The sequence below is a fragment of the Ictidomys tridecemlineatus genome, chromosome 6 (genome assembly GCF_052094955.1).
Source record: "Ictidomys tridecemlineatus isolate mIctTri1 chromosome 6, mIctTri1.hap1, whole genome shotgun sequence".
Taxonomy (NCBI): domain Eukaryota; kingdom Metazoa; phylum Chordata; class Mammalia; order Rodentia; family Sciuridae; genus Ictidomys; species Ictidomys tridecemlineatus.
Window position 1 is genome coordinate 73,431,667 of NC_135482.1, and position 27,503 is coordinate 73,459,169.

The window sequence follows — 27,503 nt, forward strand, 5'->3', positions numbered from 1 at the left end:
CCTCTTCATTTTCAGTGAACTATTTCAGAAAAAAATATTTAGTTTAAAAAATTACATTTATATGGGAATGCATACTGATTTGAAATTGTAGAGACTTGGGGGTATAGGTCATTGGTAATATGCACTTAATGTATATGAGTCCCATATATAATATATATGGTCCCCTGAACCAAGGGGGGGGTATCACAAACTGTAGCATTTTCAAGACTAAGCTACAGCTCTTTTTATCTTTATTTATATATTTTTTAATGTGTTGCTGAGGATTGAATCCAGTGCCTCGCTGATCAATGCTAGGTAATTGCTCTACCACTGAGCTACAACACCAGCCCTAAAACATAGCATCTTAATACTTACGATATTCTTCTAATTTATTTGAAGTGTTCTGAATGGACTAACATGGACATGATTTGTTAATCAATAGAAAATGGATATGAACATAGTCCAAGCCAAGAGACAGAATGGAAATAAAACAATTGGCATTACAAACACAATTTTGTCACTGCATTTTCTTCCTGTTTATTATAAGACAGTGCTGGATATAATATTGTTAAAAAGCCTCACTGTTTTTCACTTCAGAGATCATCACTGTTTTTCATCTTAGTGTTTCCAAAAACATGGAAGATTTTTTGCTACTAGAGAGAAAGGTGGAGATTTTGTCTGGAGAGAGATAGTTTTAACAAAAGAGTCAGGAAACCACAGGAAGTGCAGATTGTTTCTTTATTCACTTGTGATCTTTTGGGATAATTGACTAAATGATCCTTGTGTCTGAGAACCTTTACTGTGCCTGGGCTATAAACACAATTGCATACAATTTGGTTTAAATATAATGTGTTGTAATAAAGTTCCTTTAGCTATGAGAGTTTTCTGTGTTAGCTCAACGTACAATTAAAACCATAGATCATACAGATTTTCCATGTAAAGTATTGACAGTCATTTCATATCACTTGGGAATTTAAGGAGGGAAGTAAACAGAGGGAAGAGAAATAACATGAGTGTAGGATATAGTTCTTCACTCCCCTCCAGCTGTCTTTGGAAGGAGTGTGGGTAGGGGAGGCCTTTGCAAGGAAGAGGTAGGAAATCATAGGCAAAAGCAAATTTATATCTGTCGTGTCTATAATCTCAAATAGTTAAAGGGATCAAATCTCACAAGTCAACTTTTATTTTTCTCCCAATGATTTATAAAAATCTTTTTTTTATTAATCTGTATTTTTTCCTGCACAGAAGGTATACATGAGTATATTAAAGAAAAATGAAATTAAAGTTCACTTTGGCACAGTGTTCAAAATAAGCAGTTAATGTTTGCCCCGAAATATTGGTATTTTCTTTTGATAGCTGGTTGGGTAAATTTCTCAATGAATCTACTATTTTAATTGCTAGCCCTTTTCATTTTCAGTGAACTATTTCAGAAAAAAAATTAGGATTTAAAAAATTACATTTTTATGTGAATGTATACCGATTTGAAATTGTAGAGACTGGGAGTGTAGGGCATTGGTAATGTGTACTTAATATATATAATAATGCTCCTAGGGAATTCTGGTTTCATAAGGATAGGTATTTAAGAGAATCATACAGTATTCTGTTTGCTGCTGGCTGTTCTGGGCTGGTTAAATCCAGCTTGCAGCCCAGCACAGTGGGTGGTGCTGTGGGAGGTCTCTGCTAGGTGCAGATGAAATTAAGAGCCACTGCCTGTCCCCTTTGCTTTGCTGTTGCTGCAGTGTTCTGCTGTCTAAAGAGTAGTGAATAAGAAAGCTTACTGTACTCTTTTTCATTATACAGTAGTACATGTTTATTATACAAAGTCTTTTGAGGTGTTTTCCAACACCAACAGCCAATTCTCTGATTCTCCAGACAATAACTGGGCGTCCAACAATCTGATTCCGTTCTAGTACTGACTGCCAGAGTGAGCACAGGCCCATTAAGTCATGGGCTCAGCCCACAAGACTGTCCCTACTCAGATACCATTTTTAAGTACCAGGTCCCCAGGTGTTAATATACACTTCTCTCTGATTTGGCTGCAAAGTTGAGGGTCTCCACTGCCCCCACCCCCTCACCCCCACCCCCGCTCAATAATTTGCTGGAATACTTAAGGACTTCCTACATAACTCCTTTGTTCATTCCTTTGCTCTCAGCTGCTATTTCTCCTTTTCTCTATCATACTCAAACTGCCATAGTGATCTCCATAAGGCTGTGCCCCATATAGGCATTCCTTTAATAAGCCAACTTTCTATTGTCCTCCTGCCTTAATCAGTAGAAACTAAAATATAGAGGGACTTATGTTGATCAGTATTTCCATCTCTGCTAGGAAAACAGCATGTAATTCAGCTCACCAAAATGATTTGCTTTCATTTTCTTCCATCAGAGAAGTATCTTCCAAAGAGGATGTTGTCCCTTTGTTTTAGAACTGCCATCCAAAATGGAGCAGCAATTTGTTAATCAGTCAAGGTCTACTAAATAAGGCACTGTCCAAGTGTTGATATCATCTGACAGCTTCCCACGTAGTTCCAGAGTCAGTACTGTGGGGAAGAGGCTCAATACGTGTGTCTCTTCCTTCAGTCCAGGTAGCATGACCCTGTAGAAACTATTTCTGTTTTATGATGGAACTCTTCCATGAGAACTTTTCCATTGGAGCATTGACCCTTGCCATGAAAGCATTTCCCTGACACCACCCAAGACATCATGGGTATCTTAGATTTTAAGATTAATTTCGTCCTTCAAACATAGCAGCAGTTTCCATTAATGTCTAAAGAATTTCCTTTTCCAACTAAATTTCCACCTTGACACTCTCAATTTTCTTATTTCTATATTCTCTATTCTAATGGAAACCTGTTTTAGGGTACAAGGTTTTGTACCATAGTATGTGAAACTTCCATGTCCAGGAGCCATTCAGAATTCTTTAAGCATGAAGCTAAGGTAAATTAATGCCCCTTTTTTGAGTTCAGCAAAATCGATAGGTAATTATTGAACATTTATTATGGCATTACTGAACAGTAAACTTTTAAAATAGGAGCCACACTGCCAGGATTTAACTGTAGTTCTACCATCCATTAGCCATATATCTTCTTTGTGCCACATTTCTTATATTATAAAATGAGGGGGATAAAGGTACTCACCTCCTAGGTAGTAGATGTTACTGTGTCTGAAGGTTTTGAACAGTGCTTGGCACAGTCACTGGTGCTACACAGTAGTTATCACCATTGCTGTTACTATTACAGTTCAATGATACATATATAAGCCAGGATCATACATTTAAGTAGAATTTCATGTTTGGAACATAATTATCAGCCTTCTGGAATCACTAAAGAATAAAAGACATGCTAATTAATCTCTATTATCAGTTTAGAGAATGTTCTAGTTATGAACTGTAAAAACTTGTGCCTTAAATGGCCACGTATGTTTTGTAGGACATTCGTTTTAGGTTATGTAGGTGGGAGTGTTGTGATTGCTTTAAAACAAGTAGGATGGCGAGTATTCAGTTCAGTGAGGGACCTGTCTCTTTGAAGGCAGCAGAAGCAGCAGCAGCAGGCCTGGTCAGCTGAGCGTGTTAGGGAGGTCTGATGCCCAGGAGGAGTCTAGCATCTCTGACTCACAGAGCTTCAGTTGCTATAACTGTGAAGAAGGTTTAACCTGAGCTGAAATGGATGTTGTTCTCCTTTCTGACAGCTGGCCTCATAACACCCTTTGAAAGCCTTGTTCCCTGTTAGAGGACTTGCTCCTTAGTTATCTGATAGGCAGGTGGGTGAGCATGTTACTAATTGTGCCAGAAAACAGCTCATTTGTTAACTTCAAGGTTGGCAGATTTTACAGGTTTCTTGCAGTGAGTGATTATGATGATAAAGAATATTCTACAACTTTTCAGAACTCAGAAGAGCTTTCCATTCTCACTGGAGTTGGCCTGCTTTCCCTCTCTCAACCCATGTGGTATCTTGCATCCAGAAGATAAATGGCTTTTCTTTAAGGTGTGAACCTTGGGTGCACCTTCATTTTTACCCTGTGGGTTTTTAAAACATTTAGATCTCTGGTTCTCAGCCCTGACTGCACATTAGTACCACCTGGGGAGCTTTTAATAAAATAGAGTTCCCTGGGCCCAGAGCCCAGTTCAATTAATTAAAATCCCTGGAGGAGGGTGGGATCTGGACTGTGGTATGTTTTAAAAAAAGCCCTTGAGTGATTAGAACTTGAAGCCAGTGTTTAGAACCCTTGGTTTAGCTTATAATAATGAGATCTCCTGTATCTGTAGGGGCTGTCTGCCCTGGTCTGTCACAGGACTCCATGTCATTCATCTGGCTCCTGATTTCCTTGGACTGAGAAGACCAATTGCTAGTCCATAGTATTGCATAACTACATTTAGAGGTCTGCTTCTTTATGCTCATGTGGAATTTTTCATTAGTACCAAAGCAAAGCAACTTCTTATTCATTCTTATTATTTTCCAGCCTGCATATCATCAGAGGAACAATTTTTCCTTAAGGAAGAAATTTGTTAGTTCTACCTGCTGAAAATTTGGGTGGATGATATATTTAGAAAAGATAAGTTAGATTGAGTTGATTACATAGTTATGAGTTGAAACATTTTGGGGGGAGGTAAATTTTTTTTTTTTTTGCTGAGCAATCTCTCTGCTAGGTACTAAGTGAAGGATTTCAGTCAATTCTTCCAGCATTCCTGTAAAATGGGCACTGTCTCCTGTGTGTTAAAATATTAAGTAACTTAATCAGGATCTTGTGGTTAGTAAGGCCTGTATCTGAAATGTATTAGTCAACTTTCTGTTACTATAACAAAATATTTGAGATAATCAACTTTAAAAAGAGGAGAGGTTTATTTTGGTTCACAGTTTTGGAGGTTTCAGTCCATGGACATTTGGCCTATTGTTTTGGGGTCTGTGGTAAGGCAGAACATTGTGGTGGGGACATGTGACAGATGAAACCACTTACCTCATGGTGGCCAAAAAGCAGAGAGGGAAGGAGCTCAATATCTCCTTCAGTGCCCCAAATAATGGAGCTTCTATGTTCATCAAAAAACCCTTCTCAATTTCAATAGTCAAATAGACCACAATACAATAATACTGAGTGACTTTAACATACCTCTCTCACTAGTGGACAGATCTTCCAAACAAAAACTAAATAAGGAAACTATAGAACTAAATAATACAATCAATAATTTAGACTTAACAGACATGTATAAAATATTTCTTCCATCAATAAGCAAATATAGTTTCTTATCAGCATATGACTTCTTCTCTAAAATAGACCATATCTTATGCCACAAAGCAACTCTTAGTAAATACAAAAAACAAAACAACAACAACAACAAAAAACCAGCTAACATCCTGCATTCTATCAGACCACAATGGAATGAAATTAAAAATCAATTAAAAAATAAAAAATAGAAGCTGCTTTTAACAAATGGAGACTAAGTAATACACAATTGAATGATTAATGGATAGTAGAAGAAATTAAGGATGAAATAAAAAATTCTTTGAGGTAAATGAGAACACTGATACAATATATTAAAATCTCTGGGACACTATGAAGGCAGTACTAAGAGGAAAATTTATTGCATTGAGTACATTCATTAAAAAAAAGTCAAGAAATAAATGACCTAACACTACATCTCAAAGCCCTAGAAAAAGAACAGACAAATCAACACCAAAAGCAGTAGAAGACAGGAAATAATTAAAATCAGAGCTGAAATTAATGAAATTGAGACAAACAACTGAAAAAATTGACAACACAAAAAGTTGGTTCTTGAAAAAAATAAATAAAATCGATAAACCCTTGGCCATGGTAACAAAGAGAAAAAGAGTAAAAACTCAGATTACTAAAATACAAGATAAAGAAGGAAATAACACAACGGACACTTCTGAATACAGAAGATAATTAGAAACTATTTTGAAAATTTATACTCTAATAAAATAGGAAATATCAAAGATATCAACAAATTTCTGAGACAGATGACCTACCCAAACTGAATGAGGAGGTCATACATGATTTAAATCAGTTTCAAGTAATGAAATAGAAAATGCCATCAAAAGCCTACCAACCCAGAAAAGCCCAGGACCAGATGGATTCTCAGCCGAGTTCTACAAGACTTTCAAAGAAGAATTAACACCAATATACCTCAAAGTATTCCATGAAATAGAAAAGGAGGGAAACCTTCCAAAACTCATTCTATGAAGCTAATATCACCCTGTTACCAAAACCAGACACAGACACAGCATGGAAAGAAAACTTCAGACCAATATCCCTGATGAACATAGATGCAAAAATTCTCAAAATTCTGGCAAATTGTATACAAAAACATATTTAAAAGATAGTGCACCACAATAAAGTAAGGTTCATCCCAGGGATGCAGGGTTGGTTCAACATACAGAAATCAATAAACAAGATTCAATAAACATTTTAATAGACGTAAAAACAAGAATCATATGATCATCTCAATAGATGTAGAAAAAGCATTTCACAAAATATAGCACACCTACATTCAAAACACTAGAAAAACTAGGGAGTGTAGGAACATATCTCAACATTGTAAAAGCTATTATATGTTAAACCCAAAGCCAGAATCATTCTAAATAAAAAATTGAAAGTATTCCCACTAAAAACTGGAACAAGTCAAGGATGCCCTCTTACGCCACTTCTATTCAACATCATCCTTGAAATTCTAGTCAGAGCAATTAGACAAAAGAAAGAAATTAAAGGGATACAAATAAGCAAAGAAGAACTCAAACTATCAGTATTTGCTGATGCATAATTCTATATTTAGAAGATCCAAAAAATTCCACCAGAAAACTTCAAGAACTAATTAATGAATTCAGCAAAGTAGCAGGATATAAAATCAACACCCATAAATCAAACGCATTCCTATACATCAGTGATGAATCCACTGAAAGAAAAATTAGGAAAACTACTTCATTCACAATAGCCTCAAAAAAAAAAAAATACTTGGGAGCTAATCTAACAAAAGACATGAAAGACCTCTACAATGAGAACTACAGAACATGAAAGAAAGAAATTGAAGAAAACCTCAGAAGATGGAAAGATCTCTCATGCTTCTGGATAGGCAGAATTAATATTGTCAAAATGGCCATACTACCAAAAGCATTAAACAGATTTAATGCAATTCCTATTAAGATCCCAATGACATTCTTCATAGAAATAGAATATAGCAATCATGAAATTTATTTGGAAAAATAAGAGACCCAAAATAGGTAAAGCAATCCTTTGCAAGAAAAGTGAAGCCAGAGGCATCACAATACCAGACCTTAAACTATACTGCAAAGCTATAATGATAAAAATGGCATAGTATTGGCACCAAAATAGACTTGTAGACCAATGGTATGGAATGGAAGACACAGAGACAAACCCACATAAATACAGTTATGTCATACTAGACAAAGATGCCAAAAACACTCACTGGAGAAAAGATAGCCTATTTAACAAATAGTGCTGGCAAAATTGGAAATACATATGTAGCAAAATGAAATTAAACCTCTATCTCTCACCCTGAACAAAAATCAACTCAATGTGGATCAAAGACTTAGGCACTAGAACAGAGACCCTGAACCTAATAGGAGAAAATATAGGCCCAAATCTTCACATTGGCCTAGGATCTGACTTCCTTAACAAGACTCCTAAAGTGCAAGAAGTAAAATCAATAATTAATAAATGGGATAGATTCAAATTATAAAGCTTTTTCTTAACAAAGGAAACAAATGAGGAGAGAGCTTACAGATTGGGTGAAAATCTTTACCACATGCATCTCCAATAAAGCACTAATCTCTAGGATATATAAAGAACTCAAAAAATTTAACACCAAAAAACCAAATAACCCAGTCAATAAATGGGCTAAGCAACTGAACAGACAATTCACAGAAGAAGAAATACAGTTGATCAAAAACTATATGAAAAAGTGTTCAACATCTCTAGCAATTAGAGAAATGCAAATCAAAACTACTCTTAGATTTCATCTCACTCCTGTCAGAATGACAATTATGAAGAATATAGGCAACAATAAATATTGGCGAGGATGTAGTGAAAAAGGTACAGTCATACATTGCTGGTGGGACTGCAAATTGGTACAACCACTCTGGAAAGCAATATGGAGATTCCTCAGAAAATTGGGAATGGAACTACCATTTGACCCAGTATCCCACTCCTTGGTTTATACCCAAAGGACTTAAATTCAGTATACCACAGGGGCGCAGCCACATCAATGTTTATAGCAGCTCAATTCACAATAGTTAGACTATGGAATCAGTGTAGGTGTCCCTCAATAGATGAAGAGACAAAGAAAATGTGGTATAAATACTCAATGGAATATTAGCTTTAAAGAAGAGTAAAATTATGGCATTTGCCAGTAAATGATCAAGTTGGAGACTATCATGCTAAGTGAAGTAAGCCAATCCCACAAAACCAAAAGCTGATTTTTTTTCTCTAATATGTGGATGCTATTTCACAAGAAGGTAGGGGGCACTAGGGAAGCGTTACCTTAGATTAGGTAGATGGAATTGATAGGAGAGGAGGGGATGTGGCAATAGGAAAGATAGTAGAATGAAACAGACATGATTACTCTATGTATATATGCGACTACATGACCAATATGATTCTGCAAAGTGTACACTCAGAAAAATGAGAAATTATATCCCATCTATGTATAATATATCAAAGTGCATAAATGCATTCTACTGTTACGTATAACTAATTAAAACAAACAAAAATATTAAAAAAATCCCCTTCAGTGGTACTTCGTAGGTGACCAAACTTCCTCCAGCTAACTGCACCTCTGAAAGGCTCCACTACCTCTCCGTAACACCACAGGCTGGTGATTACAAGCCTGTAGCACAAGCCTATAGGGGATACCTACCTAAATTATAACATTGAAGTGAGACCCTGATCTGTTCCTCTGTTCTCCCCATCATAGACCACAGCTTTCTCACTTTCATCCTGTGTATTGGATTTCTACAAAGCCATGAAGATTATTTCTATCACAATATTTTTATCATGGAAGATAAATAAACTCCCTTGTTTTTGAGAAACAAAGTTTTACAATATAAGTAATAAACCTTTTCAATTTTTTTTTCCTCTTGTCCAGGACTAGTCTCTGGAAAGAGCCTTCAGTATCCTTAAAGGTTGGCAGCCAGGTGCAAAGTCCTATCTCCTCCTTAGCACAGGCCAATGAACTGTAAATTTCAGACTCAGCCTCCTGGAATTTACCTGTTTCAAAACCTGGAGGCCTAAAGTACTTTGAGTTCTAAAGCTCACTTAAGAAGCACAGGCTAATATGTATGTTTCCATTTTTCCTTTTGTCTCCTTTCCTATTTTATTTCTTTTAAAAGTATCAAAATATCACATCCTGGGATTTAATGGTGAGTAGTGAAGTACAAAATATTATGTTAGCATCTCTGGGCCTGAAAAGGATTCCATTTCTGTATTCATGTCAAATGCTCTGCCACTGTATCTCTTTCATCTCAATCTTTAATCTTTCCACAGAAAGATCATGAGAGGGTGCAGAGAAATGAAACATGAACGTTTTCATCTTCAGGTCTTTTCTTACTCATTTCCTGATACAGTATATTTAGTGTCTACATTTTTTAAAATCTCTTTTGTTTTAAATATTTGTTAATATAGAATAACATTTTGTTGTTGTTGTTGCTGGTGGTATTTTTGTTTGTTTTTGCATTGCTGGGAATTGAACCCAGGGCTTGGCACATGCTAGGTGAGTGCTCTGCCACGAAGCTACACCCCCAGCCTAACTGTTTTTTAAAAATTATTTAAAAACCCAGATGGAAATATTATTTGTTTAAAGGAATAAAACATTGGTTTAAATTACAGATTTATTTGTAGAAGTTAATGTCTGAAGAAGAGGAAGCCAGAAATGTGTGTTCATGTGAGCTTACCTTTCTGTCATCTAAAACTTCTTGTAGAAGAGAGAGTCTGAGTATATCTAGAATGAGGAATGGTTTTGTTAGAAGGAATTACTGAGTAAGTTTGCAGGGCCATGTGGTCCAGAAGAGTTGCCACATGAAATATTTGTGGTGTGAGTCTGAAGCACAGGTATCTTCTGTGTAGGTAATACCCAAAGTTCAGATATATAGCTGTTTTCTTACCATTTCATAAAAGTGTATTAGGTGCCTATTGTGCATAACATATTAGGGGCTGCATCATTGAATTGGACAGGTCAATAATGTATTATACTAGGAGAGGCAGTGACATGAATCGAGGCTGAAAAATGTGGCTAAACTGAGGTTAAAAACAGATCTGTGAAAAAAACAGTGCTGTGGATGAGGCAGAGGAAAGAGTCTAAATATTGGTATAATTATCAGTACCCATGGATTAAAGTATAAAATAGTGATATCTTTAGTCTTTTCATAAATACTGTTTGCTCTCGGAATCTTAATTTTTGTTTTTGCATGTAGTTTTTATTTGTAGTTCATTGTAAGAGATATTCTTAATACGCACATGACAATTATATTATTTCTTATATTGCATTTAGAGTTAAAATGAAATTAAAATGAAAACAATGGCCTTACTTCATTGAGTTTCTGTCTCCAGAACCTTGGAAGCTACTATACTTTGGGTACAATAGCTTTGAAAGATGTATTGAGTCAGGGGACTTTTCATTGACTTAGAGTCTGAGTATCCGTGAGCATAGCTTGTTGCATAAATGGAACTGGCTTTCTGAATGTGTTAGCATGAATCTACCTTGGAACATACCCAGGGGATTCCAAGCAACAGAAAACATCCAGGTGTCCTACATTCATAGAATTTTCCATTTGAAAGACCCATTAAAATTTATCTAAAGTTACCTTTTCAGTTTAAAAACACTGAGGCCTAGAGATGTTAGATGAGTCTTATCGAAATTTGGAGAGAGCTTTGGTGCTAGTATACCTGAATGCATGCTGCTGTTATGATTTCTTTGATGGATTTTAAATGATGTATCTGCTATTTATAATTTTGCCAGCTATTAGGAAGAGACACTTAAAGAAAATGACAGATAATTTAAAATGACATGAGCAGCTTTTAAAAAATATTTTCAGTCATTTAATTAGGATTATTTGCTTCAAACTCCATCTTTTTTTTTGTTTTGTTTTCTGTAGGCCTTTAATTCACAATTAGTGGTGGTAAACATGATGCTTAATGGCAAATGAATTAGGATTATTATTAAAAACAATAATAACACTGTTATTATTCACAGAAAAGAAATAGCTGTAAAGAAACAAATTTGGGCACTTAATTTCAGCGAAATTCATTTTATAAGCAGACGACTGTTTCATCTTAGCTCCTTTGTTAGTCACCTTTGCATGACTGTGACAGAATACCCAGGATAATCAACTTATAAGGAGGAAAGTTTCATTCTGGCTTAGGTTTCAGTTGAAGGTTCATTCACTTGTTGCTGGTTGGAGCTGCGGCAGAACATCATGGCAGGGAGCATTTGGCAAAGGAATTTGTTTACCTTGTGGAAGTTCAGAAGCTGAGAGAGAAGGGGCTTGGGTCCTAATTCACCTTGAGGGCGTGTCCTCAGTGACCATACTCCCACTAAGTTCTACCTTTTTTTTTTTTTTTCCGTACCAGGGATTGAACTCAGGCGTACTGGACCATTGAGCCACATCTCTTATTTTGTAATTTATTTAGAAACATGTTCTCACTGAGTTGCTTAGTGCTTCACTTTTGCTGAGGCTGGCTTTGAAGTTGCGATCCTCCTGCCTCAGCCTCCTTAGTCCTTGGGATTACAGGCATGCACCACTAGGCCCTGCAAGTTCTACCTCTTGAAGGTTCCCCTGCCTCCCAGGAGCACCACAGACTTGACAACAAGCTTTTAACAGATGGGCCTTACAGGACACTTATCCAAAACACAGCAGTCCCAGTTAATATGGTTGTTTTATGTTTTGTGATACTAGGGATAGAACCCAGGGCTACTCCTTCACTGAGCTACATCCCTATCACTTTGAAAGAAACTTTTTGAAAAGTTTTTGAGACAGGATCTCACTCAAGCTTATTTATTAAGCTTATGAGTTCAAATTAATTTGGAATCCTGCCTTAGCCTCCTGAGTCACTGGGATCACAGACACCCAGTCATATAGTGTGTTTGCACGATGTGTTGGTCTAGAATGTGTATATTATGACTTTTACTCATTATTTTCATCGAAATTTGTAAGAGAAATATTAGATTTTTTTCATTTTTCGATTTTCAGTACTGCATAAAAATACTATAATGGTGTATACATATATAATAATTTTAATTTACCATTGGAGGTTATTGTGGTCCCAAACACAAAAGCATGTGGTGAGTTCATACTCAGTACTGTTAGATCATATTTTACAATAAATGTAAATTTCTTATTGCAGGTACATGTTGGGACTTGCAGCAATTCCAGCAGTTATACAGTTCTTTGGTTTTCTCTTTTTGCCGGAAAGTCCTCGATGGCTTATTCAGAAAGGACAGACTCAGAAGGCTCGTAGAATTTTATCTCAGATGCGTGGTAACCAGACCATTGATGAGGAATATGATAGTATCAGAAACAGCATTGAAGAAGAGGAAAAGGAGGTTGGTTCAGGTATGTGGATTTCATACTTAGGGAAATTTAATATTATATGGTGGTTTTATTTGTAAATTATATCCCTTTAGTATTGTTTAATATAGCTAAGTTATATAATGATTTTATAGATATAACCAAGCCAAAGTAAATATATTTTCATTTAAAAAGTATTATAATAATTTTGAAGAAACGAAGATTGCTACTGTCCTCACATAATCACTATTTTCTTTCTCTTCTTTTTAAAATATTTTCATATTTTTCTAAATTAGATATACTTGACGTAGCTGTAATTTTGTATGTTTGTATCTTCTGAATGTCTATGTATGTCACTCAGATGTATAAATACATGCATTCATTATTGACCTTTCATATTAATTTACTTATTTTCAGAATAAGTAACCTCAGTTAAAACATTAAATGCCTTGTTAACATGTATCACATGAATTTCCATACCAAATTTTTTTCATGCCATTTTTTAATTAAGAATATGAGCACCCTCCTGTATTAGCTTTGAAATAATTGTGTTTGTTTTATCAAAATGTTTAATATCTGATCCAAAATTTTGCCATGTCAAAAAACCCAAAATAGGCTCTAGTTAACTTATGTTGATGTATTTACTTCCAGAGAATATATTATATAGAGACATATAAAAAAATATTCTCAAGCAGGATCTATAATCTTGACAGTCTGATTTGGATAAGCAATTTGCGGATGTAAACAGTGTGTAAAAATAGGCATTTCAAATGCATTTTTTTAAACAAGAACAGCGAACCTGCCTGGTTCATATTTCCCAAGTTTGTATTTCTTTTACTTTTATTTTGCTTTTTACTGCACTCAGAATAGAATCAGGGCTTCATGCATCCTAGGCATTTGTTCTACCACTGAGCTGTATCCTCAGCTCTTTTTGAGACAGGGTCTTGTTAAGTTTCCCAGACTGTCCTGGAACTTGGAATCCTCCCGCCTCAGCTTCCCCATAGCTGGGATTACAGACCTGTACAATTGCGAAACTGGTATTTGAAAAATCTTGACCTTCCTTTTGTCTTTACAGAATTGGTAGTTCAAATGGTAAGTCTAGTTTATAGTTGTGTTGTTTTACATATCTGAGAAAATGCTAAACACACACTTTTATTAATACATGCCACAAATAGGTGTTAGAAGGTCTGTTTGCTCACTTGCTCCTATTTTTGATGGAACTGAATATCATTATTTTCCTGAATCAATAGAATGCACACCATGGAAACAGGTCACCCACATGGGACTTGATATAACTTTGTGTATATGCAGCATAGTAGACTGATATAACTTGGGACTTGATATAACTTTGTGTATATGCAGCATAGTAGACTGGTGCTATTACCTTCTTGCCCAGACTAAAGACCTAACTAATTGTGAGGGTCATTTTTATATACTGTAAGCACCTAATTTGTGCCTGGCAATGTTAGCATTTCCAGAGTAATACATCAGTGTAAAGATAACTTTTTTTTTAATAAAATAATTTGCTGAGTTCAACATTGGGTTAATTTTTTGAAAATTAAATTTAAATTATGTTGAATTTAAAAATATCTATTTAAAGGACAAATAACTTCTTTCATGCTCCTATCTGAATAGTTTCTGTTGTTATAAGTACATCTGAATATATGCTAATATTGTGTGATTGGAAAAAAAGTTCAGATTATTAGGATAATCATATTAAATTATTTTTGGATTTTAGTTATATAATAAGTAAGACAATTTAATTTAAAAAGAGGCAAAGATACCACTGATTTTTAGTACAAAGCATTAAATGTACAATTTCATTTTGAGCTTAAAAATATGTCTGGTCTACTGGTCTAGCCAAGTGGTTGTTGACAGTACACACTAGTTGTAACAGAAATTAATTAATTAATTAATAATCATCAACATTGTAATATTCAGGAGCAAGACTCTGTGTCCCTACAATTTATAAACGGAGACTATCACAGAGACAGATTAACAAACCAGCTAGGTCTGGGTCCTCCCTCCATTTGCATTAAGACTAGTAGGGTTGGTGGACAAACACACACGAAGAAACAGCTAACTGCAAAGTAGTAAAAATGTCCTGGCCTAGAGAAGATGAGTCAACCCTTTTGTAGGAAGATTAGAGAATGGCCTGTTATGTCTGTTTATCCTGAGGAGGTGAATTTTGAGCCACACCTCCAAGTTTAGGAGCTGTGATCAGTGTTGTATAACTGTCAGGAGAGAAGAACCTTTACCTAGATAATGACAAATTAACCAGGTAATCCAGGAGGTTAGAAAGACATAAGGCATCTGTTTTTTGTTTTTGTTTTTTTTTTTTTTTTAAAGAAGGAGAAATGTTCTATCTGACAAGGCACCTTATTTCCTTGTTACCTGTGAGCTTCTTAATGAATAGGTTTGATTCCTGATCAGGGAACCATGACTTGTCTATTTCCCAGCGGGTTTGTTACAGTTTTGGTATTTGCTTATGTGATCCTTTTGTTTTCACACATTTTTTTTTTTTTGATGGTGGTTTGAGTTTGAGGGAAGTAGACATAGCTACTGAGGTATGGATTCACTAGATTAATCCCTGTTTTGGATGTGTGAGATGTCAGTGCACGTAACACTTATTCCTCTGTGCAAGAAGCCATCCTTTCTGTCCTGAGTACCACAGTTGCTCTGGTTGTGTAAGTGGCCAAGGTGAGGCATCCAGACCAAGCTGTGCAGCAGGATTGGATCCATGGCATGGAATTCCACCTCCTCGGTGTCAGGTCCTCAGCAAGGCACCCAGGGTCTTGGTGGTTTCTCTGGAAATGCTAACATTGCCAGACACAAATTGGTCTTGGCCCTCCTCAGTTTGCAAAACAACAACAAAAAAGGCATTTTATGGGAATGGAAACAAACATTTGGTTTTCACATGTGCTCAACACTGTTTATACCTCCTGTAGGAATAATAAAGGAAGACTAGAGGAAACAACAGCTTGCTTTGGAAAGCTCCCTGGAGTGGGAAACAAGGGGAGTGGAGAGACTGGTTCTGGCTCCACCTCAGACTTGTAATGCTAGAAGAATCTGGGAGAGGCACTGAGTCTTAGCTTCTTTCTAGAAAGACAGCTAGATTATAAGAGTTCCAAGCTGTCTTGTTGTTGTTTTTTGTTTTTATTTTTCCTTTAGCGGTTTAAAATGAGTGATAAATGTCTCCTCTTTATTTCAAATGTGGTTATTGAGTGGCACTCAGTAGAGGTGGGAAATGGCCATAAATAAGTCGGATGAGATTCTGTTCTATCGTTTTGGGACACATATTAAGCAAAATAGTAAATAATTACCAGATAAATAAAAAATATGTAATTGTTTAAAGGAAATAAACAGTGTGCTTACACACTCAGAGAGGAACTGAAGAAGGGCTGTTTTTGATGGGGTGCTTAGGACAGGCCTCCAAAGAGGTGGATTTGAAGTGTGGGACAGAAGCAGCAGGATAGAGAACTGGAGGGAAGAGTGTTCTGGGTATGGGGAGCAGTAGTGTAAAATTATATGTGTCATTAAGTGTATCAGTTTAGTTTTCTGGGTCTGTTTCCTTAGTAGCTATAAAATGTACCAGATTTTTGGGACATTTTGATAAGGTCTAACTATACATCTTTATTTATTAAAGGTTGGTAAGCCTAAATGCTAAATTAGTAGAGAAACCTTTATTACTTTTAGAATCAAAAGAAAATTTAAATACAAAATATTATGAATACCATTCCCATTGTACAGCCCTCATATTTTGTTTTCCTAGTGTATTTCAATGGCATAGATGTGTAATAGAGTCATGACTTGTATATAAGAGATAGAAACCTGAGAGAGACCTATCTAGATAATTGATTAAGGCAATGATTGGGAGACCTTTCCACTTAGCTTCAAAGATTGGGGGGAAGAGAGAGGTGCATAACACCACACAGCAAGGAGGCAGCTGCGGTAAGCTTAAATTTTACTTGATTTTTTATGCTTTATCTTAGAAATTAACAAAAGTTTGAATTCTGTTCCGTAGAACAAGAATAGAAATGCTAAAAATGCATTTCCTAAAAAATCTCAATATTTCCTAAATATGTTTAATCAAAGATATTTTCCTAAATATGCTTATTCAATAATTATTTCCTAAATATATACATCTCTGTTTCACAGTCAACTCATTAAGTCCCAAGTTTTAATTCCATGAATAATTCAATGAAATTGGCACAGGTACATTAAAATAGGTTGGAAATCATAAGCTAGAGCTTACATGTTTTTTATGTATATTTTCATAGACACACATGGATACATAAGTTTTTCAAATACTTATTATTCATTAATGTTCTCAAAAGAATAGAACTCTGAACACACTTATTGCAAAAGTTACCAAAAGTGATATATTTCTTGCTCAATTTAAGTTTTCATAGGTGTCCCACATTTGGGATAATGGGACTTAATGGGTTAATGAGTTCTTCTCTTAGGTAAATCCTTTCAGCGAGGTATTAAAAGTAGGGTGTGCCCATATCATGAGAGATGAGTGAGTATGTTTTAAGGATAAGGAAGGTCAAAGAGTATTTGTCAGGAGCTTTAAGTTGAAACAGTTGATAATTGTTTCCCAGTTAACAGAAAAAAATCAATCATCAAAAGGAAATCTTCCAAAGGCATTTTAGGGAGGAATTTAGAAATGAGAGTTGTGTATTTGTACAGTTTATACCATATTGCTTAATAGTGCTTGGTTGACTTCTTCAATTTCATGTCCTGCATCAGAGATTAAGAAGTGTATTTCTGGAATGAGAGAGAAGTTAACACCAAGGTGGCTGCTCCCATGCTGTGGTAGCACCAGTTCCTGAGTCTTGTGCAGTGACCCCTCAGGCAGCGCTTAGGGAAGTTCCCCAATGAGGCACCATCTCTATTACCCCATTTTCCACTCTGGGCCATGGTAGTAAAGCAGTATTCTGGAAGGGTAAATGTGACCAGGAAAGCTTTTCCTCTGCATGTGCATAACCCCTCAACCCCAGGGCAAGAGAAGGAATGACTAGCAAGAAAGGGGTTGTCTGGATAGCTTCAGTGCAATAGCAGGTGGAAGGAGGGAGCAAGTCAAGACAGACTTCCATTGCATTCCTGGGGGCAGGAGAGAATGGCCTTTTGCAAACCTGTCTGTTTCAGGTTCCTTGGGTTCAACCCAAGGAACTTAAAATGTTTATGAGCTTTTTATCCCATGTGGGGGAGGGTGTGTGTGTGTGTGTGTGTGTGTGTGTGTGTGTACGTACGTACATACATACACACACACGCATATATATATATATATATATTTGATATTATATAGATCACAGATATTAAAAAAATAGAGGTACTGAATAGAATACAAGCCAGAGAATTGACTTTGCTCTTTAGTCACTAAAATTGTGTGGTTGTGCATGTGTTTGTATGTATTTAAAATTAATTTGCAGTGCTGCGTATTGGACCCAGGGCCTCAGGCATGCTAGGCCAGTGCTCTACTGTTGCTCTATACTTGTAGCCCTAAAATTTTAGTATTTAGGCATGAGAAGTAGAACACAGAGGTACTATCTGTTTCAGGTTATAATTAGATCCAGGTCTATCTGTTGCTTAATCTCATTGCAGGGCATTCCGATTGCCCATCTGTTGTATAATTTCTGAAAAAAAGCATTCAAGCCAACAAGATCTGAATTGTTTAATTTTGTCTGCTAATGAACTCTGTAACCTGGTTGAACGTTGACTGTTTTTTTTTTTTTTTAAGTGTTTTCTTTTGTTGTTGTTGTTAATGGACCTTTATTTATATGTGGTGCTGAGAATCGAACCCAGTGCCTCACACATGTTAGGCAAGCGCTCTACCCCTGAGCCCCAGCCCCAGCCCTGTGTTTTGCTTTTGATGGAGAGTTTAATCTCTAGTCTGGAAAGGAAGAGCAAGGGAGGGAGGGGAATTTATTCAAGTTATTCAAGTTCCTCCCCTGAGTTCATTTTAAAACATGATTTGATTCACCTCCAGGCCTTGGGAGTCAGGCTTACCGAGTAAGTGAAAGGGATGGCTGCATCTCTCCTTTTGTTTCCCTCTAGTAATTTTGCAATTAGGTCACCAAGTCTTCTCTCCTCATAAGTCATTTTCTGTTCTGGCGAATTGATACAGTATGTGGCCATTTCAGGAAATCATGTTCTTCAGAGAGGTCACAGAGGGTAAATGTATATCATATTTTGATGGAAGTTCTTCTGTAGTTTCTTTAAATACCAGATTCCAGAATAATGACACTGTAGTTGAACACTTATTGAAGTTGACTTCTAATGCCTTTAGAGGAAAGTAATCCTTTCCCTCAGTATTTTAAGTTGGTTGCTTGTATTTTCTTCATATGATAGTAGAGTGTCATCTGACCCAAACCAATGCACGTTTGTCATTTCCTGGGTCAACTTGAAGAAGATATTGACAAATTGTTTCTTAGCAAGATGATTCATAATTTAGTGAATTTTGGCAAAGAAAACATTTCTCTTGTCACTATTCTAGAGGTTGTTGGAAAATCCTAAAAAGTTTCAGAATGATGCTGTTATACATATCTAACAGATATTAAAACAGTTTTTAATTCTCTATCCTTTTATCAACAGTGGTAAGCTGAAGGACAATGTACAATTCTATTCAGGTTGTAGTAAATCTTATTTTCTTAGCCACGATTCCTTATTTTGAAACTATTTCATTCAATATGGCTTTAAATAAAGGTTGCCATTGAGTTTCTAAACCTCAGAGGGCTTTTTAAAATCTTAAGCAGAATTGGAGCAGTTCTGGGATTTTACATTAAAATGTCATTGACTCTCTTGTTATGGGGGATGAAGAACAGCAGAGAGATTTTCCACTCGGCATACTCAGGAGAGAAGGAAACATTTTTCAAATTACTTGTGGGCTTTTAAGCCATTCTTCTTGATTTCTATTGAAAGTCCAGATTGTCTTAGTAAGTAGATAGATAATACTTCAAGCCTCTGTATTTCTGTTTTCTTGCTGAGTTGTACTTAAATCCATATCTCATTAAAAAAAAAACTTTGTGTCAAAGATTTCTTTTTCTCCAACTCTTCATGAGGTTCATACTGTTTTTTTTTTAAATGCTCTGTATTTAATACAGTCAAATTGGAGAGAAAATATCCAAAAGGTAGGCATTTCACAATAGAAAATATGATTCCTGGATTGCTACTTCAGGTGGTTCATTGCCCACTTAACATTGAAGCCATCATTTAGTATAGGTAGTAGTCTGCTTTGTAAATAAAACCATGGTCTGGAGAGTCTTTTCCCCCTATAGAAAAGAAAAATCGCTGTGCCCTTTAAAGGTTAACTAGTCTATGAAGAAGGTTAAAGGAATATCCTGAAGATAACTAATTTTTTTCCTTCAGTTGAGACATTTAGTGGTAACAAGACAGTTTCATTGATGGGCTCTAAAACAAGAATGTTAGCAGCCATGTCATGTACTGTCTGAAAAAAACTTGCCTGTTCTCAAATGTTTCTCAAAAATCAAATGAATCACTCATATTCCCCCCTCCCCTCACATTTTAAATTGGATTTGTGTTTGGGAGACAGAGTGGTTCAATGCCATTAATTCTCCCTGTTACCACTCTCTGTCCTGTCTACCCACCAGGCTGTGTTTTCCATCAGTGTCTTACTGAGAACCTGACCTAGATGCACATTTCAATTAGCTTGCTTGTTAGCACCTATGTTCCTTGCAGTGTTGTAGCCATCAATAAGGAGGTGTGTACTCACCAGGGTAAGGAGAAAACTACTGGATCTTGGAAGCTAGAACTATAATCGGTTGCTGGATTGGTGCCTCCCTGTTTCAGTTTAGCTTTTTTTTCTCTGAAATTTTCAAAGTACTTCCTTGAAAATGATTCCCACTGGACTTCTTGTAGAATTCAATTCACTTTCAAAATTACTTTTTTAAGAGAATTGAACCCAATAATGGTTCTCCCCTAAGAGGACCTCAGAGATTTTTTTTTTATTCATAATGGAATAATGACTAATACGAGCAATTACTATTTACTGAATACCTATTTCTGTAAATGTTATAATACACATCTTCTAATTTCTAAAAATAAAACTATAAAATCTAGATGTTGTGCACTATATTCTACTGAGAAAACAGAGGGCTGAGAAGGACAGAGAGCTGGAAAGGGGAAGGGTGGGTTCTGAGCCCCACTCACTGCCTCTGGAGGGGGCTTTCCTCCTCCTCCTCCTCCTCCTCCTCCTCCTCCTCCTCCTCCTCCTCCTCCTCCTCCTCCCCCTCCCCCCCCCTCCTTTGCCAGATTGTACTGTGTAGTTTGGATAGAAATACTAGAGGGGAAAGAAAGAAAGAAGGTAGAGAGACTTGGAGTCCTGTCTAAAAGGAAGGAATGCAGACAACTATAGAAAACAAAACAGTTGCCTTCAAAGTGAGTTGACAAAACAATTCAGTCCAGTTTCTTGTATCTTGAGGGTGTATTTCCCATCAGTTTCTTCTGTCATTGTGTGGGTTAGGTCTCTGGCACTCATCCTCTTGGCCTTGGTGCCAGTACCTTCCACTGACATCCTTTCTTCTGTAATCTTCCCTCTCCATCTAATTTCCCCATGGCCTCCTGAGTTTCTGTCCCACTACACAGACAGGATAATGTCCTCTCCTTTTCAGAAACACATGCCTTGACTTCTTGTACGTCTTTTACAATCTGGTTTTGAGTTTCCAGATTTATTTCCCTGTGGCTGAGATTCCATCACCAAACAAAGACAGAAAGGAACAAGCACCCTGCACTGCCTGAGTCAGCCTGACTCCGTGAAGGGGAGGAAGGAACAGGGGTTGAGTCTGAGAGGTGGGATGCATGAAGTCAGGCATACCACCAGATAGTTCAAAGTTCCCAAGCTTCGATATTTAGTCTAGTGAACTATGCAAAGAAGATGTGATTATTGTCATTATTGTAATTCACACGAAGAGTTACATTAAATTTGAGAAATAATAGCATATTAGTAGTTTCCTCTGCTAAGTTGGACTTTTGAGCCTATTTTCCATTAGCAAATTTAACACAATTCATGGTGTAGTTTACTTTTACAATTTTTTTTTAAAGGCTGAAATAATGCTTAAGTGTTTTTTCCTCTTTCTCCAGCAGATGCTATCATTATTTTCATTGTGATGCCCAAGAGTAGAAAATCTACAGATTGGGAAAAATCATGTTTCATCTGAAAAAAAAAAACAATTAATGAGAAGAAAGTAGTAATGATGTTTTAATTATACTTTTGATACAATAGGTTTGGAGCTGTTTTCTTTATTGGCATAATAAGGTATTATTTTTGATACTTTAATCTAGGGCTCAGCAAACTTTTTTCTTCTGTGACTTTTTTAAGGGCCACCATGCAGTTACGTGGCTCTGTGGCCTTATGGTCTCTGTTACAGCTACTCATCTCTGCTAGTGTAGCATAAAAGTAGACACAGAGAGCATATAAAAGGATGCTGTGGCTCCTTCCAATAAAACACAAAGTTTATTTTGTACCTGTTGTAAAAACAAATTGACAGAATTGGCTTATGGGCTATAGTTTGCTGGTCCTTCTTTTGATCAGTCATTTAATATGTCTATCAGTTTCCACAGTTTTTATTTTTAGTTTTTACTTTTAGCCTCTTTTGAGGATGCTCCTAACCTCTTTTTAAAAAATATGTGCATTGAGACCTCTTGAGTATGAAGTTTAATTTGGGTATACCTCCTTTGTGGAGGTGTGTGTCTGTGTGTAAGTGTGCACTAGGTGTGGCCACAGAAGAACCTGTAAGGTAGTGTCGCAGGGAAGCCTCTGGGTAATTGAAGCAGTTGGTGTTTGAGACTGCTCCTCAGGGGGCACTGCTTTCTTAAAGACTGGGACGTGGTCATTTTTGCATTCTAGCAGGTCTACCCCACATCCAGTGTGTGTCACACTTGATGCTGTGGGGCACCAAGAGAGGCAAGGGTCTGAGGCAAGAGCTGGGTCTCATCATCTGATGCTGTGGCAGGCTGACCTGACAAAACATCTTGATCCCCTTTTTCATGCATAAACAGAAACCTTAGCTCCCTCTCCTGGGATCACAGTGAAAGCAAGATGCTGCACTTTTTGAAGGACACAATGCACTGAACAAACAATGAGAATTTTCTTCATCCTGTTGGAAGGAGGTTCATTAATGAGGAACTTCTCAAAGAACAGGGGAAAACGGGAGATTTATAGAATCTGTAAACAGTGAAGTCATTAGGAAAGGTGGAAGTGAGTCCTGTCTGGGTATGTGGGAGGGCAGGATGCCTTTCTTCTCTCTAGTCCCAGAGCACTTTCATGGTATATCTCTGTGGCAGTTAGCATTAGATGTTCATGCCCACTGCCTCCACAGTGACTTAGCCTTACATACCTTTGTACAACTACTATAAAGTACTTCCACTACTCTGTATCAATAATATACCTTATAAATGTTTCTCTGACTTTCTACATCTATAGATGGGAGTGTCAATTTTTGATCCCCTGAGGTTTGGGGAAAGGCATAAGATTGCTTCCTCCTGAAGCCCATGTTGCTGTGGCAGTTCACGGAAATTACTTATTAGATGAACAGGGACAGAGGAGTAAGTTTACAAGCTCATTGTGGAATTTTACTGAAACTGGCATTTATTTATTTATTTATAAACTGAGATTGAATCCAGGGGCACATAACCACTTACCCACATCCCCAGCCCCCCCTCCACCACTTTTTTGTATTTTATTTAGAGGCAGGGTCTCACTGAGTTGCTTAGGGCCTCACTAAGTTTCTGAGGCCGACTTTGAACTCTTGATTCCCCCCTCCTTCAGCTTCCCAACATGCTGGGATTACAGGTATGTGCCACCATGCCCTGCCAAAACTTGCACTTATTATAGGTATTAGGAGTTATTAATATTTTCTTTTAAATTTTTGACATGTTGGGCCCAATTAAAAAACTTAATTTTTGATGTTGAATATTTATAAATACACTGGAATTTCAAAAATAAACATTATATAGTCCCATGTGATTCATTATTTGTTAGAATTTATTTTAAAGCTATATTAATGTTTAAATTTTGGAAATACCACTTAAAAGTTAATGACTTAGGCTTTCATTTATAATTTTGGACATACATTGTATGTCAGATTAAAGCCTTAATAGAAGAAATACACAATTCTAAATATGATGAAAACTTGTCCTCTGTATTTCCACTAGCTTGGACCACAGTCCAAGTGTGTTAGCACTCTTAACCCAAATGGTCATTTTGACTATGGAATTTTAGTTAGAATCTTAGAGGTGGAATTTGGTGTTTGTTTTGTCCTGCTAGTTCCTTTAGCTGGCTTATATTGAGATGAACCCACTTTAGGAAGTAATTGGAAACTTATAATCCTCTGAAATGTTCTGTGGAGAATATTTTGTTGTAATTTTGATTTTTGGAATAGCTTATCAGGATTTCTGTTCCCTTCACTAGAATCACTGGTGCACATTTGGCATATTTCTTTCAAGAATTCTGTAGATTTTTTCTGTCTTAGGCTTGCTGGTCCTGCTGAACATTCATGCAACTTTCTTGAGTAGTAGTTTGAACAGTATATTTTAGAATTGTATAAATTCTGAAACTCCTTATGGAATAGAATTAAGTGCTTATTCATACAGGGGACACTTCAGGGTAATATTATTAGAAGTCTTTTTGTTCTTAAAGAGCAAAGTTTGAAAAACAATTAGATACTTTTGTAGCTTTATCCATTAGCATTTTGCTTGGTAATTAATAAAACAGAATGATGATTCTTTTACCATTTACCATGTTCCATGCACTCTGCCTAGCATTTTATGTGATGTTTTATCTTTTAATTCTGCAATAACCCTATTTGAAATAATTGTTATCATTTTACTATTTTATAAGATAAGAAAAAAATTAGGCACAGAAAACCTCAAATAAATTGCATCATTTTCCTGGCTAATAAATAGCCAGATTGAAAATTCAAACACCTTTGACTTCATATCATTACCATATATTTTGATAGATTTTCATATTTTTTGCACAATAATGAAGTAGTGGTAAATTTTGCACAAATTTGATGAATATTCTAAAACTACCAAATTGTATACTTTTAAATAGCGAAACGTATAGTATGTGAATTATATCTAATAAAAAGAAAATGATCTCCTTCAGCTAAATGGTTGCACTTAGGGATTAAGGGAAAGTAGTTATATGTAGTGTTATATTTACCCAGTTATTCTACTCAGGACCGATTTCTTAGCTTTTTAAATAGTCTAGATTAATTTGCTCTTATTAGGTATATAAAATTGTGAGTAGAATAAGGGTTTTTTCTCGTTATATGGACTCAGCTTTTCATTATTGAAGCAGAAATATTAACACATACACTGTTTGTGAAATAGAACCATGTTGATTTATCTTTGATTTTTATATATACTCTAGAGGCATCCTTAAGTTTTTTACCTATATCTATGAAGCAATTTATTTTATTCAATTCACTCAAAAGGAATATTTCTAAAGAGATGAGACTTCAAAGTTGTGAATGAACAGGTTGAGTTTAACCATTTAATGCCGAATTGAGGATTTTTTTCACATAAAAAATATTTTCTTTTTTTCACATAAAATATTTACTTTTCTTAATTGACTCAATAATGGTATATATTAATGATGTTCAGTGAGATGATTAGACACATACACATTTTGAAATGATCAGGGTAGTTAGCATATCCATCAACATTTGTCAACATTTGTCATTTCTTTGTGTTAGAAACATTTAAAATCCACTCTTTTAACTAATGTAAATTAAATAGCCAATTGTTATTAACTATAGAAACCAACTATATGATAGTCATCAAGAACTTAATCCTCTTATATACTATTTTTGTTCCTGGTAATCAACCCTTCTCTTTTCTCCTTTTCCCCTTCCTTTTCCAGAGTCTGCTAACCACTTTTCTACTTCTGTGGGATTAACTTTTTTTAGGTTCCACTTGTAATTGAGATGATGCAGTACTTCTTTTTCTGCACCTGGCTTATTTTACTTAATATAATTACATCCAGACTCATTCATGTTGCAGCATATCACAGGATTTCATTCTGTTTTATAGCTATATAATATTCCATTATGCATATATATCACATTTTCTTTAGCTTATTCCTTTACAAAAAGACACTTAATTGATAATTCTGGAGATTGTGAATAGTACTACAGTAAACATGAGTGAAGGTGTCTTTTTGACATACAGATTTTCTTTCTTTGGAAAAATTACCAGTAGCAGGTTCATATGGTAGTTTTATCTTTATGTATTTTAGAAAGCTTCACACTGTTTTCCATAATGGCTGCCCTCAATTATATTTCCACCAACAGTGTATGAGAGTTCACATTTCCCCATACCCTTGCTAGCCTTTGTTATTTTATTTTTTTAAATGTTTTTTTTTTAAAGAGAGAGTGAGAGAGGAGAGAGAGAGAGAGAGAGAGAGAGAGAGAGAGAGAGAGAGAGAGAGAGAGAGAGAGAATTTTTTTTTAATATTTATTTTTTAGTTCTCGGCGGACACAATATCTTTGTATGTGGTGCTGAGGATTGAACCTGGGCCGCACGCTTGCCAGGCGAGTGCGCTACCGCTTGAGCCACATCCCCAGCCCTATTTTTTTAAGTATTTTTTGATAATAGCCATTTTACTGTAAGAGGATATCACATTGTGGTTTTGGTTTGAATTTTAATTATGATTAGTGATATTGAGCATGTTTTTATGGGCTTGTTTGGCCAATTGTATATTTTCTATTGAGAAAGAGCTATTCAAATTATTCCATTTTTTTTAATTGGATTTTTTTTTGGTGCTTAAATTGAGTTGCTTAAATATTCTTTAACCCTTGTCAGAACTATAATTTTCAAATATTTTCTCCCATTCTATAGTTTGTCTCCTCATCTGTTTTTCCTTTACTGTACATAAGAAGCTTTTACGGTTGATACAGTCCTGTTTGTCAATTTTTTGCTTTCATTACCTTTGCTTTTGGGATCCTATTCCCCCCCCCCCAAAAAAAAACACCTCTTTATTCATACAAATGTCCTGAGATATTTTCCCTGTGTTTTCTTCCAGTAATTTCATACTTTTAGGTCTCACATTGAAGTCTTGGATACATTTTCATTTGATTTCTTTGTACAAACTGAATTGTAGGGATCCAGTTTTCTTCTGCATATGAATATCCAGTTTTCCCAGCATCATTTATTGAAGAACTCATCCTCTGTCTAATGTGTTTTTTGAACCATTGTCCAAAATCAGTTGGCTGTTAAGCGTTAGATATTAGGTGTCCCCCAAAAGCTCATGTGTGAAGCAATGCAAGAAAGTTTACAGATGAAATGATTGGGTTAGGAGAGTTTTAACTTAATTATTATTAGTAGTATTATTCTCCTGATGAGAGATTAACTATAGACAGATGGGGTAGGCCTGAAGGAGGTGGTTCATTGAGGCTGTGAATTTGAGGTTTGATTTTGGGGTATGTAGTTCCTTTTTGGTGCCATGTCCCCAATTCCTTTCTTTTGGCATGCACATCTGCCATGGTATTTTGCCTCATCTTAGGCCCCAAGGAAGGGGGACCAAGACCTCTGAAACTGTGAGCTACAAGATAAACTTTTCCTCCTCTAATTGTTTTCAGGTCTTTGGTCAAAAAAGCTGACTAAAACTGCTGTAGATTTGTGGATTTGTTTCTGGTTGTGCATTTCATTTTATGGGTCTCTGTCTCTCTTTGTGCCAGTAGTGACTGTGTTACTATAGCTCTGCAGCATGTTTTGAAGTTGAATAGTACAATGCCTTGAGCATGTTGTTCCTTAAGCTCAGTATTACATTGCTTTGACTATTCAGGGTCTTCTGTGTTCCATAGAAATTTTAGGAATTTATTTTTTATGTCTGTGAAGAATGCTATTGGAATTTTGAAGGGCATTACATTGAATCCATAGATTGCTTTGGAAAGTATGTACATCTTAACAGTATTAATTATTGCAATCCATGAACATGGAACGTCTTTCCATTTTTTGGTATCTTCATTCATC

General features: G+C 36.0%; 1 protein-coding gene across 1 annotated transcript in view; it reads left to right on the forward strand.

Moving 5' to 3' along the window:
• Slc2a13 (solute carrier family 2 member 13) overlaps positions 1–27,503 on the forward strand; it is a 319,628-nt gene that overhangs the window by 55,363 nt on the left and 236,762 nt on the right. Inside the window, exon 3 of the mRNA XM_078014891.1 lies at positions 12,340–12,548. Within this exon, the coding sequence (XP_077871017.1) occupies positions 12,340–12,548 (209 nt within the window). The remainder of the gene's footprint in view (positions 1–12,339; positions 12,549–27,503) is intronic.